General features: G+C 43.8%; 1 protein-coding gene across 1 annotated transcript; it reads right to left on the reverse strand.

The window, feature by feature from the left end:
* Positions 1–52: 52 nt before the first annotated feature.
* On the reverse strand, positions 53–15,115 carry DERL1 (derlin 1). The gene is made up of 8 exons (XM_010221605.2): positions 14,876–15,115; positions 13,895–14,006; positions 10,476–10,540; positions 8,864–8,890; positions 4,878–4,973; positions 4,115–4,167; positions 2,879–2,989; positions 53–1,105 (listed from the first exon to the last, which is right to left on the reverse strand). Exons 1-8 carry the CDS (start codon positions 15,026–15,028, stop codon positions 967–969), a joined length of 756 nt encoding a protein of 251 aa, XP_010219907.2. The 5' UTR covers positions 15,029–15,115; the 3' UTR covers positions 53–966.
* Between the last annotated feature and the right edge of the window lie 829 nt (positions 15,116–15,944).

Here is a 15,944-nt window from a genome sequence, read left to right on the forward strand (position 1 = left end):
TGGTACTTTGAATTTGGAAGGGTTTTTTTTCCCCCCTAGCTTTGATTCTTTGACACATTAAAGCTTTTAAGAGAAAGATGTAAATTCAGTTAAACAATGCTGCGGTCAATACCCTTCGCATCAGATACAACAATATGTTATGAAGTTGTAGATTAGTATTTGTGCTGCCCAATTTTGCAATCAAAAGAGAAACCCTGACACCGAGAACTCACAGATCTCAAAAAAAGCAAAACAAAACAAAACCCACACAAGCCAGGCAACCTCAGTTTAAACAGAGCAAGCCTTGTACATGCCATGAAGAATTCAGAAATTTCAATTCTGGAAATATTTGTTATTGCAATTTCAAACGAAAACCCTCTTAGTCTTAGCCTTACCCATGCCACACTGCAGTAGATAGCACAAATCCTGTGTGGCAGGAAAAACCTGCTCTCAAAATACAGCTTAATAATGGAAATGACACACTTGCACTTTGGTTTACAAAGGCAGCCGAGATCTATCACTTCAACAGTGTTTCCAAAGACCTCAGACGTTAAGCACAGCTACAGGAAAAATCAGCTTCCTAATCACAGGGGTTAGGTTGATCCCTCTGCCACACGCTGGGTTCTTACCTTACCACAGCCAACAAAACTGTGAGCACACGGGCTGAGACAGACACCACGAGCTGGTTCCATCACATCACAGACGCAGATGCCCCAATGGACACCCCTTGTTACAGAAAGACAATACTGTACAAAGAAGGCTTTTTTAATGGCAGAATCAAATTGAATACTACCTGCTAACCTGGAGCAAGATCTACATTTTTCCCTTCTGGAATTTTTAATTTTGTCTTGCACCAGAAAAAAAAAATCGTGCTAAATCCAACAATACTACAAAGAGCTCATTCTTAAGCACGCTCTGTACCAGGGAGGATCGGTCCTACGTGCTATTGAAACCAAAGAATTGCTGTCTGACGGTGGCAGGAGGTCTTCACTGGTCACCTAGCCGGAAGCCTTGGCCCCAGTTGTGTCTTCCACCACCTTGCTGATCCTCAGCAGCTCTTCTCATGCTTGCAGGGGGAACACCAAACCCTGACACTCCTCCTCTTCTATTGGGCAGCCAGCGGTACCTAGGACAGGCCATGGGGAAGAGAGAAAGAGAGTTTGAGGAAGGAACTTGCACACTGCAAGCTACCAAGCTGCCTCTCCACACGCTTCCTTTTAACTGCTAGACTTGGCAATAAAATTGGCTTCTGATAACGACACCTCACAGAATTATTTCCAAATATCAAGTCCTCAGCATGTTGAGAATCAACAAATAAACACAGGAATTCTGGGCAACTTCAGACTCTGTGATAAGATTATACACAATAACTCAAACAGAGGGGGGAAAAAAAAAGTATCAGGTAAGGAAGTCTCATTGATAACAAACACTATTCTCTCCCTGTTTTCACAGGGAATTAAAAAAAAAAACATAAAGGAAAATCCAAGTCACTGCTGAGCATCTTTCTCTTTAATACTTACAAAGCTCTAGCATCCATAAAGTGAGGATTCCTGAGGAACTAAGCACCAAAGAGGCTAAAGGAAACACAGGTTCAGGTACCCCTAACCTGCCTGAAAGCAGAGTTTAACCAGGCCAGTGAAACCTCTCCATCCAGGGTAGGCTACCATTTGAACAGGCAGTGATCTAAAAACACAGCTTGTGTATTGTGTTAGTGATGCTATCAATTCGGAGTCACCTGAGCTTTATAGTACACAGATATCATGCTCCTGTTGCTGAATTTTGCTAAGATCCAAGGAAGAAAGAGGGGAAAACAAAAAGCAACAATAAGAATTCCTTTATACAAGGAAAGTAATCTTGTATAGAAAAGCTCATTACTATATTAAAGGTTATCAGTAATTCATCACAGAATCTATTAAATAAAATGTTACAGCAACACAGACACAGAATTTATCCCTCTGTAGAGATGACTGTAGTACTTCATTCTTGATTCTCAAATACAAAAAATAATTAAATACCTGTAACAGGAATCAAGAGAATTGCACATAATAAGATTGGTGGTTGTTATTACTTTGAAAGACATTTTAAAGATAACATTTTCTCTTCTAAACTTTATAGAGAATGCAGGTGGATTTGCAAAGACAAAGCTAGAGTGCACAGCCTCCTCTATTCAGATTAAAAGTTGTACACAAAATATAACTGTAATTCAACTTTGCATGTTTTAGTTAACGCTTTAGGCTATTAAAAAGGGTTAATTCAGTTGCTAAATCTTAGCAGAGAAAGATTTACAACCCGAAAGGATAATGACAACAGGAGACATAAGAGATATAAGAGATTATTTTTGGTTTCTGATCTCAGTGTTTCAATGCCAAAACAATGAACAGATTGTAAGAAAAAGCACCTCAGAAATTAGCAGTTTTAGTCAAGGTCCCTCATATCAAATATAGAGCAAAATATGTCTTATAGTACTGCACAGATCTGCAACAGACTTCTGTTCTGTTGTTGCTGCAGGTTGCTAGCCTGTATCAGTATTTTCATGCACCATTCTAGCAGAAAATGTGATTAAAAAACACCACACAAAAACAGATATTGCCTGCTAATTGCCAGGGAGGCTCCATTATAGTTGGATACGCTTGCAGAAACATGACTCTTATCTCCCTCTTAGGAACAGGCAAAAAGCCATCCACAAGGGTAGCATTTCTACCTTAGCAGTTAACAAGAAACTCTGGTAACAGAAAACTGTTTTCTTTGATGAGTCAGTAAAATCCAGTATGACTTTCTATGCATGCAACAGCTGAGAAACTGCACCAGCCTGATTTAGGAAAAAAATTTTCACTCTGCTGTCCCAACAAGTATGCGTTACATAGAAGATTGCCCCACATAAACAATAAAGCCAGCTTACAAGAACTGAGGTGTGGACAGAAAAGTCCTTCCTCCTAAATCCATTGGATATTTAAACATTAAGAAAAAATACAGGTGTCCGACCAGATTTCCTATCAGCTCATTGATGACCCTGCAAGGCAAAAGAAAAACAAAATTGGTTCACACGCTCTTTTGGGGAAAAGAGTGACCATCTTCTGATGGTCACAGTTTAACGCCATTTACCTGCCACAGGCTGCATCCCTATGGCCACGGGTCATAAAAATCTCCCCTTCCTTCAGCATTTTGCATTTGCATCTTTTGGAGAGCCAAGCTTCAGTGCTAGCACATCAGCAGGCTCCTTCACCCTCCCTTCCAAGCCTTTCAATTGCATTGAAAATGCAATTAAATGCTTGTTTACATTAATGAATTAGACCATACAGCTATTAGTGTCTAAAATAACAGCCTACCTAATTTGAGAAGTTAATGCTGTTTCCACAGGACAGCTTGTACTCAACAGTTTTGTTCCCAACTTTGTAAAAACACTGCTAAAGGGAGGCCCTTGAGCGTTTTCTGTCATGCACTGAAGCAGCAGGCATCTAACAGCAAGCAGTTTCCTTAAGTGACACACGAGTCAGTAGGAGGCACAGGCAGGGAAGGGACGTGGAACTGCTGCACTCCCATTTCTTCTTATAAATCACCCACATAACTTGTTATCGTCACTAATTGTGTTACAGCGGCACCAAGAGGCTCCCACCGACACAGGGCACCGGTGTGAAAGATGAGGCACAAAGAGGGGATTTCTGCATCACAGTTTGGTCAGAGAGAGGCAAGACAGACCACAGGATGCTGAAAGCGCTGGCAGGTACTCTGCAAGCTGTTGACTGCTGTATTTCCGTTCACAAGCAGAGGAAAAACAGCCTGCCAGTTAAGATTTTGAGGGGAAGAAGTAACAATACTACCAGCATCAAGCTGAGTTTGTTCCTAAAACTAGTAATAATGATTGATCATACAGGACGAAATCTTTTTTCACTAGAAGTCTAATGTATAAACCTATTAGAAAATAATTTTTATTCCCCTTCCCTACATTATCTAGTTCTCTCATCCACAATTCTTCTCTATAGCTTTTATATGAAATGGTCAGTGTATGACACCGTGAGCATTACCACTTGCATTACTACTGCTTTAAGCCTCTCCTCTTAATATGGTTGTTAAATTTAGTGATAAGATACACAGTTATGAAAGCCATATTAGTAAAGCCATATTAGTAAATACATACGATCCACCAATGATGTAGTTGAATCCCAGAATAACCCATGGCAGGTAACAGGCCTAAAAAAGAATTAAATGGAGATAAAGAAGTTGCAAGTAGAGCAGAGGACATAAACCTGCATATGATCCAATGTACTTTTTGGAAGTATGATTATACCAGTATTTTCAACACGATACAAATCTAATTAAGTTAAATAGATTCTAACAGGCAGGATACTCTAAACTGAACAATAACTATAATTTTCAGACCAATCATTCTCATTCAAACATTACAATCCGACGTCTGCTGCACTATCTTCCATGATAAGCTTAAGCCTGAAAAGTCTAATATTTCAAAACTTGAAGACAACTGGAAAGAAGTACTAAATGAGTTTTCTCTACAAGATCTGTCAGAAACAAGCTGAGTTGCAAACTAAAGAGAAATTTAATATACCAACGTTTTCTGCCACTGTCGTTAAGTTTTTATTGATGTTAGTGATGATCAGGAAAAGTTTTCCTCTTTTTTCAGGCCAACAAATTTCAGATGTCAGGATGGCTTTTCAGTAAAGCCATGATGGATAACAGCATATGGAAGACAGTGGAGAAATTTGTCCTCACTGCCTCTCAGCGAGTCTGTAGCTTTGTGTAAGCATAGGATATGTTTAATACGAGAAAATGTTTGTATTTTGCCTTCTAGTTTATACAGAAACGATCAAGTCCAGCAGCACCAAGCACCCCCTTCACGTGAACCTTAAGCACAGTATCTTTTCCAATATCCTGTTTGGCATTACCTTAAATCTTGTCCCAAACCAAAATGATACAATCATGTCCCTGTTCAGCTGGGCCCAAACATAAAGTACAGACATGATGAGAGGAATCATCAGCAACTGCAATGTTAAAAAGAGAAAAAGAAGTTACCATCACTTTCATAGACACCTGAGAAACTTAAATAGGCAGTAGGAACTACAAGTCTCAGAAATTATCTGCAGGCATGATACATCACCAAAAGCCTTAAAGTTTACCCCAGAGACTTTGCCAAAAGTCATGATCTGTCCACAATCTAATGAGAAAGTTAACAAAGAGAACCAACCTGGTCATTCTATATTGCTGGGCTGGAAAATGCCTTCTCAGTTAATGAAAACAGTCTCAGCCTAAAGTATTTGGGCTTCTGTGCTTACCTAAGCTATCACTAGCTGTTTACTTCCTAGTAGAGATATCAAATGATATCTCAACTTCACCAAGGCTTTTGACACCGTCCCTCACAACATCCTCCTGGGCAAGCTCCGGAAGTGTGGGAGAGATGAGTGCACAGTGAGGTGGATTAGGAACTGGCTGGATGGCAGGGCCCAGAGAGTGGTGATCAGCAGTGCAGAGTCCAGTTGGAGGCCTGTAGCTAGTGGTGTCCTTCAGGGGTCAGGCCTTGGTCCGGTCCTGTTCAATTTATTCATCAATGACCTGGATGAAGGCACAGAGTGCTCCCTCAGCAAGTTTGCTGATGATACCAAACTGGGAGGAGTAGCTGATACCCCAGAGGGCTGCGCTGCCATCCAGAGGGACCTGGACAGACTGGACAACTGGGCGGTGAAAAACCTCATGCAATTCAACAAGGCCAAGTGCAAGGTCCTGCACCTGGAGAGGAATAACCCCAGACACCAGTACAGGCTGGGGACTGACCTTCTGGAGAGCAGCTCTGCAGAGAGGGACCTGGGTGTCATGGAGGACGACAAGTTGACCATGAGGCAGCAGTGTGCCCTCGTGGCCAAAAAGGCCAATGGGATCCTGGGGTGCATTAAGAAGAGCGTCTCCAGCAGGTCGAGGGAGGTGATCCTGCCCCTCTACTCAGCCCTGGTGAGGCTGCATCTGGAGTATTGTGTCCAGTTCAGGGCCCCACAGTACAAGAGGGATGTGGAGCTGCTGGAGAGAGTCCAGCGCAGGGCCACAAGGATGATCGGGGCCTGGAACATCTGCCCTATGAGGAGAGGCTGAGGGAGCTGGGCCTGTTCAGCCTGGAGAAGAGAAGGCTGAGAGGGGATCTAATCAGTGTATATAAGTACCTCAAGGGAGGCAGTGAGGAGGATGGAGCTGGCCTCTTTTCAGTGGTGGCCACTGATAGGACTAGAGGAAATGGCCGGAAACTGAAACACCAAAAGTTCCACAGGAACTTAAGGAAAAATTTCTTAACAGTGAGGGTGACAGAGCACTGGAACAGGCTGCCCAGAGAGGTTGTGGAGTCTCCTTCTCTGGAGATCTTCAAAACCCGCTTGGACACAGTCCTGTGCCACGTGCTGTAGGTGACCCTGCGTGTGCAGGGGGGTTGGACTAGATGATCTCTAGAGGTCCCTTCCAACCCTAAACATTCTATGATTCTATGATTAATTCACATATAAAACACACAGATTTTTCTGATCATTATACCATTAGACTCGCCTCATTCTCAACGCAAACACGCTGGTGTTTCAGCGCAGCGCAGCTGAGACACAAAAAAGTATCTGAGAAACAGTCGCTGGGTTCCCACTCTGACTGGGAGTGACTGCCCTGTCTGCTTGGTACCTACCCCTCCTCCCAGAGCCAGCAGAGAAGAACATCCTTGTGCCTCAGTCACTTCCATTCGGGAGCCAGGTCACTAACCCTCTCCTGCAGCTAAGCTAAGATGCCAGACGAAGCATCTATTTGCCCATTATGCCTCTCTGGGGAGCCACCACGGCCAAAAGGAGCTGTACCGCTGTGTCAGCATCACCAGCTCCAAGTACCACAGCCAGACGTGGTAATTGGTTCGGGTAGAGCCTCAATTCAACCTTCTTCCTGAGAGGTGAGATTGTTGCTAACATTCCCCAGCTCCATGCAATCACAGCTATGAGCAGCAAAGCAAATACAAAGCAGCAGGCAAGCTCTCTGACTGTTTCTACACTGAGGAGAGACACTGATAACCACATTCCTGTAACTGGCCTAAAAACCACCAAGCAGCCTGGCTAGTTGGAACTGAAATTAAAATATATCCGCTCAGGGGTGGCCCAGTATAAGAGGGATGTGGAGCTTGTAGAGAGGGTCCCGTGTAGAGTGACAAAGATGATTGAAGGACAGCAGCATCTATCGTATGAGGAAAGGCTAAGCGAGCTAGGCCTGTTTACCCTAGAGAAAACTGAGAGGAGATCTGATCAATATGTACAAGTACCTGAGGAGAGAATGTAAACAGTATGGGGCCAAACTCTTCTCTGTGGTGGCCACTGACAGGACAAGGGGTAATGGGTACAAGTTGAAACCCAGGAAGTTCCACCTCCATGTGAGGAAGAACTTCTTTCCTGTGAGGGTGCAAAAACCCTGGAACAGGCTGCCCAGAGAGGTTGTGGAGTCTCCTTCTCTAGAGATCTTCCAAACCCGCCTGGATGCCACCCTGTGCCACGTGCTCTGGGTGTCCCTGCTGGAGCAGGGGGTTGGACTAGATGATCTCTAGAGATCCCTGCCAACCTCAGCCATTCTGTGACTCTGTGATTTTGCAGTTCGAGGCGCAGCTCGTCAGCGCTGGCACACGCGGGTCAACACGGCCCTGCGCGAGCCCCACGGCGCCTCAGCGCTTCCCCGAGCGCCACAGAGCTGTTCACTGGGCACACACTCGCTTCCTGGGAAATGGAGCCAGGTCCAGACTCTGGAAGTATTGGACATGGAGATAAAGGCCCAGCTGAGGTAACACTCTTCTCACTTTGCACACAAGCCATTCAACACGAGCAAAAAAAAAAAAAACCACAAAAACACACAAAACGCACAGTTTTTACACCAAAGAACCACTCCTCTTTCAAGTAATACTCCAAACGTAATTCTTAAGCCATTTTAATTTCCCTTTTATGAGGATGACACAAATCTGTGGTTCAGCCTCACTTCAGAAAGTACACATGCAACTGCAACATTTTTAAGAAATAATTCTGTAGGATCTACCTCTCTCAGCTAGAAAGTTTCAAATGCCAAATTAGGGACAGTCCATCACTGAACTCAATCCTGACTGCAGATGCACAATCACTCTTTGTATCTACAGAGGAAACTTGTACGTGATCTAATAAATACTAAAATAACCCTATACAAAATACTGGAGCTATTGCTTTAGGCTTTGGGTGACAGGGCCAGAAATTAGATAAAGAATGAACACCAGAGGCAGGCTGAAAACTAAAGTTATCCGATTAGATACTCTCTTGCGCCCAGCAAATGCTTTTCCACTTTCCTCCTTAGAATTTGGGCAGGTAAGAACTGCCTTATTGAGACTGACATTTTAATCACTCTTAAGAGGACTTCGCACTTTGCATGTTTGGTACGAATCTCAAGCTGCGTTCTTCACAAAAAGCTCTTCTGTCAGTAAGCAAAATAAAGGAACGCTGTGAAATGAATTTCGGAAATCTAACGAGCCCAAGAATTGTTTTTAGCTAGAAGGATTAAGAACGCACATCTACAGATCTTACTCTGTACCCATGAGAGAAAACAGTACGCAGGTGTAATCCTGGGCTTGTTTTAGTAAAAGGCAGAACACTTCCTAACTAGAAGATCAGATTTTCATTCCTTGATTTTCTGTTGACACTACGTAGGGCCATGAGCTTTTGATCAGGCTACCTGAGGCTAACACAAGCTACTTTGAAAGCCAAAATCTAACAGTACACACCTAACTAGTCTATTTTGATATAAACTAAAGCAGCCTCGCTTAACTCATGCTGTGTTGTTATGCTACTGTCTATAAAGTCATTAAATAGCCACAAAGTTGCAAAAGATTAATTAAAAAAAACTGCACTTCACTTACCTGCATGTCCATTGCCAAGCCAGTTATCTGTCATTGCATCACTAAGGAAAATGCAACAGAACTTGATAGATAAGAATGACAAAAAGAAGCTACACAAACACCGAACACACAGAAAGGCCTTTAAATGTACAGAATCATGAGAAGCTTTGGAAAATGAGAAGCCTTCTACGATGTACGGACCAATGCACAGGGTTGATGTACCTACCAAACCCAGTCTTTGCAGAAAATCATGTGGGGGGCCAGGAGTTGATTCTTTCATTAGTCTTTTTAAACATAAAAGCGCTCTTTTTTATAAAGATAATAAATCAGAAAAAAAAACATCTACTTTCACCAATAGGTCATAGAAAATGAATAACTTCTTGAAGTCTCTCAAAGCAAGCTTTTAATAGCATTTTCCTAACTTGGAAAATGAAGGACCGCTTGCTGTGGTGACTGCTGGAGAGAAACAATTACTGACGAATCCTGCTATGATCAGAATGCTTTTAGTAGTTCAGGAATGAGTATAAGATGGTACCAAGCTTTTTCCCAGAATATGGATTCAGGTTACTCCTTACATCGTGTACAGAACAAGCAACTGGAAACTTTCAAATGATCATTTTGAAAGTCAAGTCATAATCAGATTCCTCCACCTGCTCACAGCTCAACTGCCTGCAAGGAGAATTAAGCTGATGGTTTTCTTAACAACGTGACTAAACCTAGGCTGTTTTCCTAGTCACTATGTAGTTCAACGAGATTAGCAGGATTGATGGTAACAATTCCCTCCACGCAGTGGAATGTGACTGCAGATAATCAATCTATTAATAAAGCAGCAGATTTCTACACAGTCACTCTTCTGGCTTATCTGGTTCATGCTGAAGTCACAGCTCCCTTTTTTGCCTGCTTTTTGTGCTACTGCAAATTGCTATAAAGCAGGCTAAGAACAGCAAGAACTGAACAGGAACAGAGATTTTTTTTCTAATGGGGTATGGTAAAAAAGAATAAAGAAGTACTATTGAGAATTGTTCAGAGCGGTTTTGCTCAAGCAATAAACTCACTCTGTAGTGAGGCCTGGAATCATCCAGGGCTCCCCATCTAAAGCAAGTTTTCCAGATGAAAATTTTTCATTCCACTCCAGCCTTACTCAGTATTTAGTAATGTTGCTACTTTTTTTCTTGTTTTAAAACATTTAAATAAAATTTCCTGTCTTGTAACATTAAAAAAAAGTGACACAGTTTCCACAGCCAACTTGTGACCAGCAGGTGACATGTCCTGCCATGAGGCACCCTTGAATTTCCAACTCAGCAAAGAGCAAAGATTAGACCTGTTTGCCCCTGCCATCTTAAACATACTAAATGTACTAACACAAGGGCTCCTAGCCCAGAGGTGGTCACAGAAGTGGTTAGTCGAGGCAACACAGTGAACATGACAAAAATCCATGAAGCACAAACAGAGCATTATAGAAGCAGATCTCTAATCCCCAGATAACACACCTTTCTTAGTATATTTATAAGGAATCTCCTTCTGGGTCACTTGCTGCTCCTTCTCACTACATTTTTAACACCATTTATAAAATCATTGATAAAACCTGGTCTTTGAACATAATACTCCAGAAATTTAATGAGCAGAAGGATACAACAATGCAGATCCAATTAAATAGAAGCATGAACATATAATCTGCTGGTCGTCCATCAAAAGCACCTGTAAATAAGAAGAATCATTAGAAAAACCCTTGCAAGGTACTGAAAACTTGATGAAAAAAGTATCAAGACACTATGTTGATTGGAATTAACTTAAGACAGTTGATGAAGGCAACCAACACTAAGCAAAGGCCACAATATGGCAAGCTAGCATTTGTGAATCACCTTCCTTAACTTCTTTACTTTTAGAAGTTTAAGAAAGCCTCAGGTACTAATCGTTACCCTAAATACAGCCTGTAGCTTATGGGTTTGGTATTTATTCCTTATAACAGAACAACCTGCAGGGCTAAAAATTAAGACATTCAGCCTATTGCACAGGACATGCACACATCAGCTCTTCATTAAAAACAAAAACAGCTCAAAAGACACCCATACACACACCATCATACTAACTCTGTTGAAGGCAAGTGGATTTAGCTTCATACAATGTAATGGGAGTCAGATCCAGTCCCATCTAAGGAGTTACCACTCAAAAGCACACAGCAAGGAAACACAGTTATGCAATAAAAGTAGAGAGACAGAGTTTAACTATGAAGTCATAGGAAAGTTAGTCCTTTCTTACCCAACTTGCATTTTTCTTGCATCATCTGGTCAGACTCAAGAGATATGACTATTTTTAGACTCCAGAAAAGTTAACAAATGTGGTAGAAGAGCACACACGTGCATGGATATGCATGCATGCATGCACTGTTCCTTCTTACAAGCTTGATGCATGTTCAGAACTGGGAACAGCATTTTTAATTTTATGAGATTTGTGTTAAAAAACAAACAAACAAAAAACCCACAAAAATGAACAAACAAACAAAACTAACCACCCTTCATAATCATGGAAATCCTAAGCTCCCACTTTGGGGGATTCTGGTAAGTCTCTTATAAAAGCCCTCAGCTTCTGAGTGGGATCCCTATCAAGTCTAATATAACCCCAAATAGGCATGAAAAGCCCAAGAATACTAGTGACGTGCACTCAAAACATGCAGTAACAAACATCATGCACAAGAAGCAAGCTGAATTGCACCACATTAAACACGAAAATACCCAGGAATTTCCACTACCAAAAAAGGCAAGCTGAAAAAATGGGCATTAAAATAAACTGCAGCTACTTCACATGTCCCCCAAAATTAAAAACAACAACATCATCTCAGTACGAACTCAAAAAACAAACAAACAACAACAAAAATTACTAGAATAGCTCAGCCTATGTGAAGCAAAACTGCTATTTCAGTCATTTCATTATTTAAGTTTAACCACACAAGTTGGGGATGAAGCAGGGGGAGAAAAATCACTTCAAAAATACACTTTAGAAAGTTTCGAGTTTGGAAAACTATCTGAATTGGTGTTTTCTCCTTATTGCTGCCATACAACGAATGTCGACAAATAAAGGGAGGAAGCCAACGCTATAGGAAGCAAAGGAAACACTTTTCCTTTCAACTTTTCCACTTTTCATTTTTCAAATTCTTGCTAATAATCTCCTAGAGTGCTTAAGTTGATTTTTCTATTTAATATCTGACAAAATTAAGCTACAGACTCATGAAAAGTGACAGATACCGAAGGTGTGAAAGCCCTTTGCTGTAATGAGTTCGTCCAGCATAGGGATGAGGTGGCCTCTGGACCCATCGGTGGTGCCCAAAATACAGTGCAGTCATCCTGGAATTGCTGCAGGTTCATCCCTCCTTTCTCCTCATCCCCTCTTCACTCCTACAGCAGTCTCTGCACATGCCCATTTGCTCTGCTGATATTCATTATGTTCTTCACAAGCGAAGCAAGACAAAACACATCAATCCCATTTGCTTCAGGAAGGCAGAGCTCAGCTTATTAGGGAAACACAACAAGCCTGGTACACAACCATATGGGTATTTTTACAGCTAAATCTCCTCCCCACATAAACTTGAAGTTAACATGTAACAGTGGTGTATGCTCAAAAGCCAGGCACAGCCCTGAAAATAAAGACACTGACTTCCTTATTTTCACTGGCAAAGGGAGACAGATCTCTGCTGATTCCAACCTGTAAATACATTAACAGCACCTTTCCCCTCCAACCAACAACACCTCCCACTGTAATAACTACATTTCTCTTTTTTTGAAGAAAGGGAAGGACCAACCCAATTAAAAACTTTATACCATGAAAAATGACCATTAACGAAGAGATGACATGTATCAGATCCAACAAAAACACATCAAATAAGCAGATTTCCCAGTTTCAAACTCCAGATGCATACAGCAACAGTGCAAATCTATTCCAGTGCCTTTCCTGACCTTGTGCTACAGCATAGCCACCTAGATAGCTGATGCCTTACAACGCATTAAAAAAGGAACTCTTTCTACACATAGCTTTGCACAATAGAATATCATAAACACCACACTCCTGCATGCATGTCTGTAAGACACTATAAGAGAAAAGGGGGACTACTACTACTATTCTTAAGACAAAAAAAAAAAAAGGTGGAATTTTACAATGCTCCCTGGAAGACAGACTTACTGGAGACCTCTTCCTCTGCCTATACAAACATCATCTTACTACACATTGCCACATATACCATCAGCTCTAAGACTTCATTAAAACTACACAAATTCTTCTTGCCAAGGGCTTTCAGGAGGATACTTTAGCTTAATTATCTCCTCTAAAATAATTTATGTCAAGTTCTAATTGAAAGTACAACAGAATGAAAACAATTTCGAAGCTACCTTCTAATGACAATCTCTCTTTTGAGACCATCAAAATGATGCTTTTTTTCATAAAATGTGCTTTTTTCCATAACCTGATCTCTTTTTCTCTGCTCCCTTTTTTTTCCCCTCTAGATTGAAGTCCAACCTTTCCTAAGTTCCTAAGCTTTTGACATTTCTATTTGACAGAAAGGTGCATTTCATCCATACGAGATCTCTTTCAAGTCAAGTCAAACTACAGAGGAACACAGGGAATACAAGACTGCTATTTTCCCAAAAGGAATATACCTGCTGTTATATGTGTTTTAGCAAACTTTCATGTAAAAGCGATCAAACACAGCAAGAGAGATGTAAAGTTGGTTTTTATCCTCACACCCTGAATTCCAACAGCTGGAAGCCCCAGGCTGTATCTACAGGAGAAGTGTCACATTTAGACCCCAAATGAATAAGCTCCCTTCCAAAGGTAAAGGGCTGCTCACACCACTCAGTTTCCAGAGCAGCTACCCATTGACCAGAACAAGTGGGCGCAGAGACAAGCCAATTTCCTCATATTTCTGCCCAACTCAGCCACATGCCTGTCTCTGCCTGTGCCACGAGCAAGAGAAGCTCTAACTGACAACGCTAAGTCATTACTCCGTAAGATGTAAGTCAAAATTAATTCTGGGCAGTGTTTACAACTTAGCGGACAACATACCTGTTTCTAGCCGTGATGAATATTGATACAAGAAGTATAAATTCACCAAATAAAGAAATCCTGTTCCAGGTCCCACTGGGAAGAAGAAAGTTGCAGTTATTGGCCGCCAGATCTGTGGAAGATTAAGGAGCAGATTAGAGATAACCGGTCTGTGTATCCAATCCTGCTGCTTCAGCACCTTTTACAAGCTTTTCCTTTCATGGACCCATCAGCAAAATTATCCAGATTGTGACAGAACACACACACAATTTTTAAGATCATTCCCATCACATCCTCACAGCACTGAACAATTTTGCAACACAAGAAAGATTCTTGCTGTAGAACAGGAAGACCTGTTGTCTTGCCATTATCTACCCAAGTTTTACAGGTGTCCACTGAGCATTTGTTCAAACTTATACAGACACAAACCTTCAGCAAGGAGTTCAAACAGTAGCCTTAAAATACATTTCCAGATAGCAAAACATACTATTCCGAGCACTTTGCACTCGCTCCAGAAACGCCCTCAGCTATCGGTATCAGGTACAGTCATCAGCGAGGCAGCAATATCTATTTATGAAAGAGCCAGTTCAAAGGGTCCCATTTCAGAATAACGTATTGCGATCCCAAACACCACAGCCCAAGAAAAATTAACAGAACTACAGAAAGAAACAGTCATTTAAGCCAGTACATCCAGGGGTCTGTCATAAAACAGACTGCAGAAAAAGTTGCTTGTTTGTCTTTTTTGCATATCTCTTTCCACTGCTTGCGTAAGGAGCACAATCTTTCTCTTCACTTTCCACTCTGATCCAGCACAGCACCCTACACCCTAGCCATGTGCCAACCAAAATTGAGGGATTTTAACTTCCAACATAAGAAAAGCAGGACTCCGCGCGGCCGCCCGCCCGCGCACTACAACTCCCAGCGTGCCCTGCGCGTCACGCATGGGGCCCGCCGCGGCCCGGACGCCGCGAGGCACGCTGGGAGTTGCAGTGCGGCGCCTACCTGGAAGCGGTTGATGAAGGCGTCGGGCCAAAGGAAAAGGTAGACGGGGCTGACGAGGCCCAACTTGCCGATGAGTGGCACCGCGATGGAGCCCGCAAACCAGTAGCGCGTGATCAGCGGGATGCTCCGGAACCAGTCGCCCAGGTCCGACATGGCGCCGCCACCGCCCCGCGAAGCGAGCAGGGAGAGCGCGGCCCGCAGCGCCAGACGTGGCGCCGCCAAACTCGGCCCCGCCGCACCCGCTTCCGGCCCCGCCTCCCCCGCCGCGACGGCGGCGGCGGAAGTCCCGCCTCCCGGGGCGGGCAGGCCGGGAGGGTGGGGACGAGGTGGCGGCGCGTACCGGGCGGAGGGGGCTGCGTCGCCGCCGGCAGAGGCGGAGCGCTGGCTGCCTTGAGGGGTTGTTGTTTCCAATAAAGTGCTGAGCATAGCCCTAGTCCTAGCGCGCCTCGCGGGTTTTGCTCTTATTTTTGATAACACCTCCGCCGCACCGCCGTTTCCGTCGTTATTTCCTACAACTCCCGGCAGGCTGCGCGGTGTCCGACGGTTTGGGCTGTTCCATTCCGGCCGAGAAGAGGGGGAGGTTCCTCCCTCTCCGTCCCGCCGCCCCGCATTGAGGACGCGGCAGCGGGACGTACCATGCGCGCCCACCCCCCGCCGCCGGCTCCGCCGCGGGGTCGCGCGCGGCGCGGCCGTTGGAGCGGCGCGGAGGGCAGGATGCAGCGCTGCGAGCTGCGCGGCCGCGCGCAGGGCCCCGTCTGGTCGCGCGAGCCCCGCGCGGCGGCGCGGCGCGGGTAACGGAACGGCCGCGGGGGAGCGGGCGGGGGCCGGGGGCGCCCGCGTCCCTTCCCGCCGCCTCAACCCTCGGCTCTGTCACCGCGGAGCTCGGGGCTGTCGCGCCGGGGCTGTGCCCGCCAGCCAGAGACGGAGCTTCCGCAGCTGAGCGGCGCCACGGCTGCCTGCTTAGGGCTTGTGAACGTCGAAATCATCACGATCCTTTTTACTTACTTATTTACTTATTTATTTTAATTAAATTGCCATGAGCAAGTTCCCTGGAGATTTTATTTGCAAT

Source organism: Tinamus guttatus, unplaced genomic scaffold, assembly GCF_059628265.1.
Source record: "Tinamus guttatus ecotype Peru unplaced genomic scaffold, ASM5962826v1 Tinamus_guttatus_pri_ptg000492l, whole genome shotgun sequence".
Taxonomy (NCBI): Eukaryota; Metazoa; Chordata; class Aves; order Tinamiformes; family Tinamidae; genus Tinamus; species Tinamus guttatus.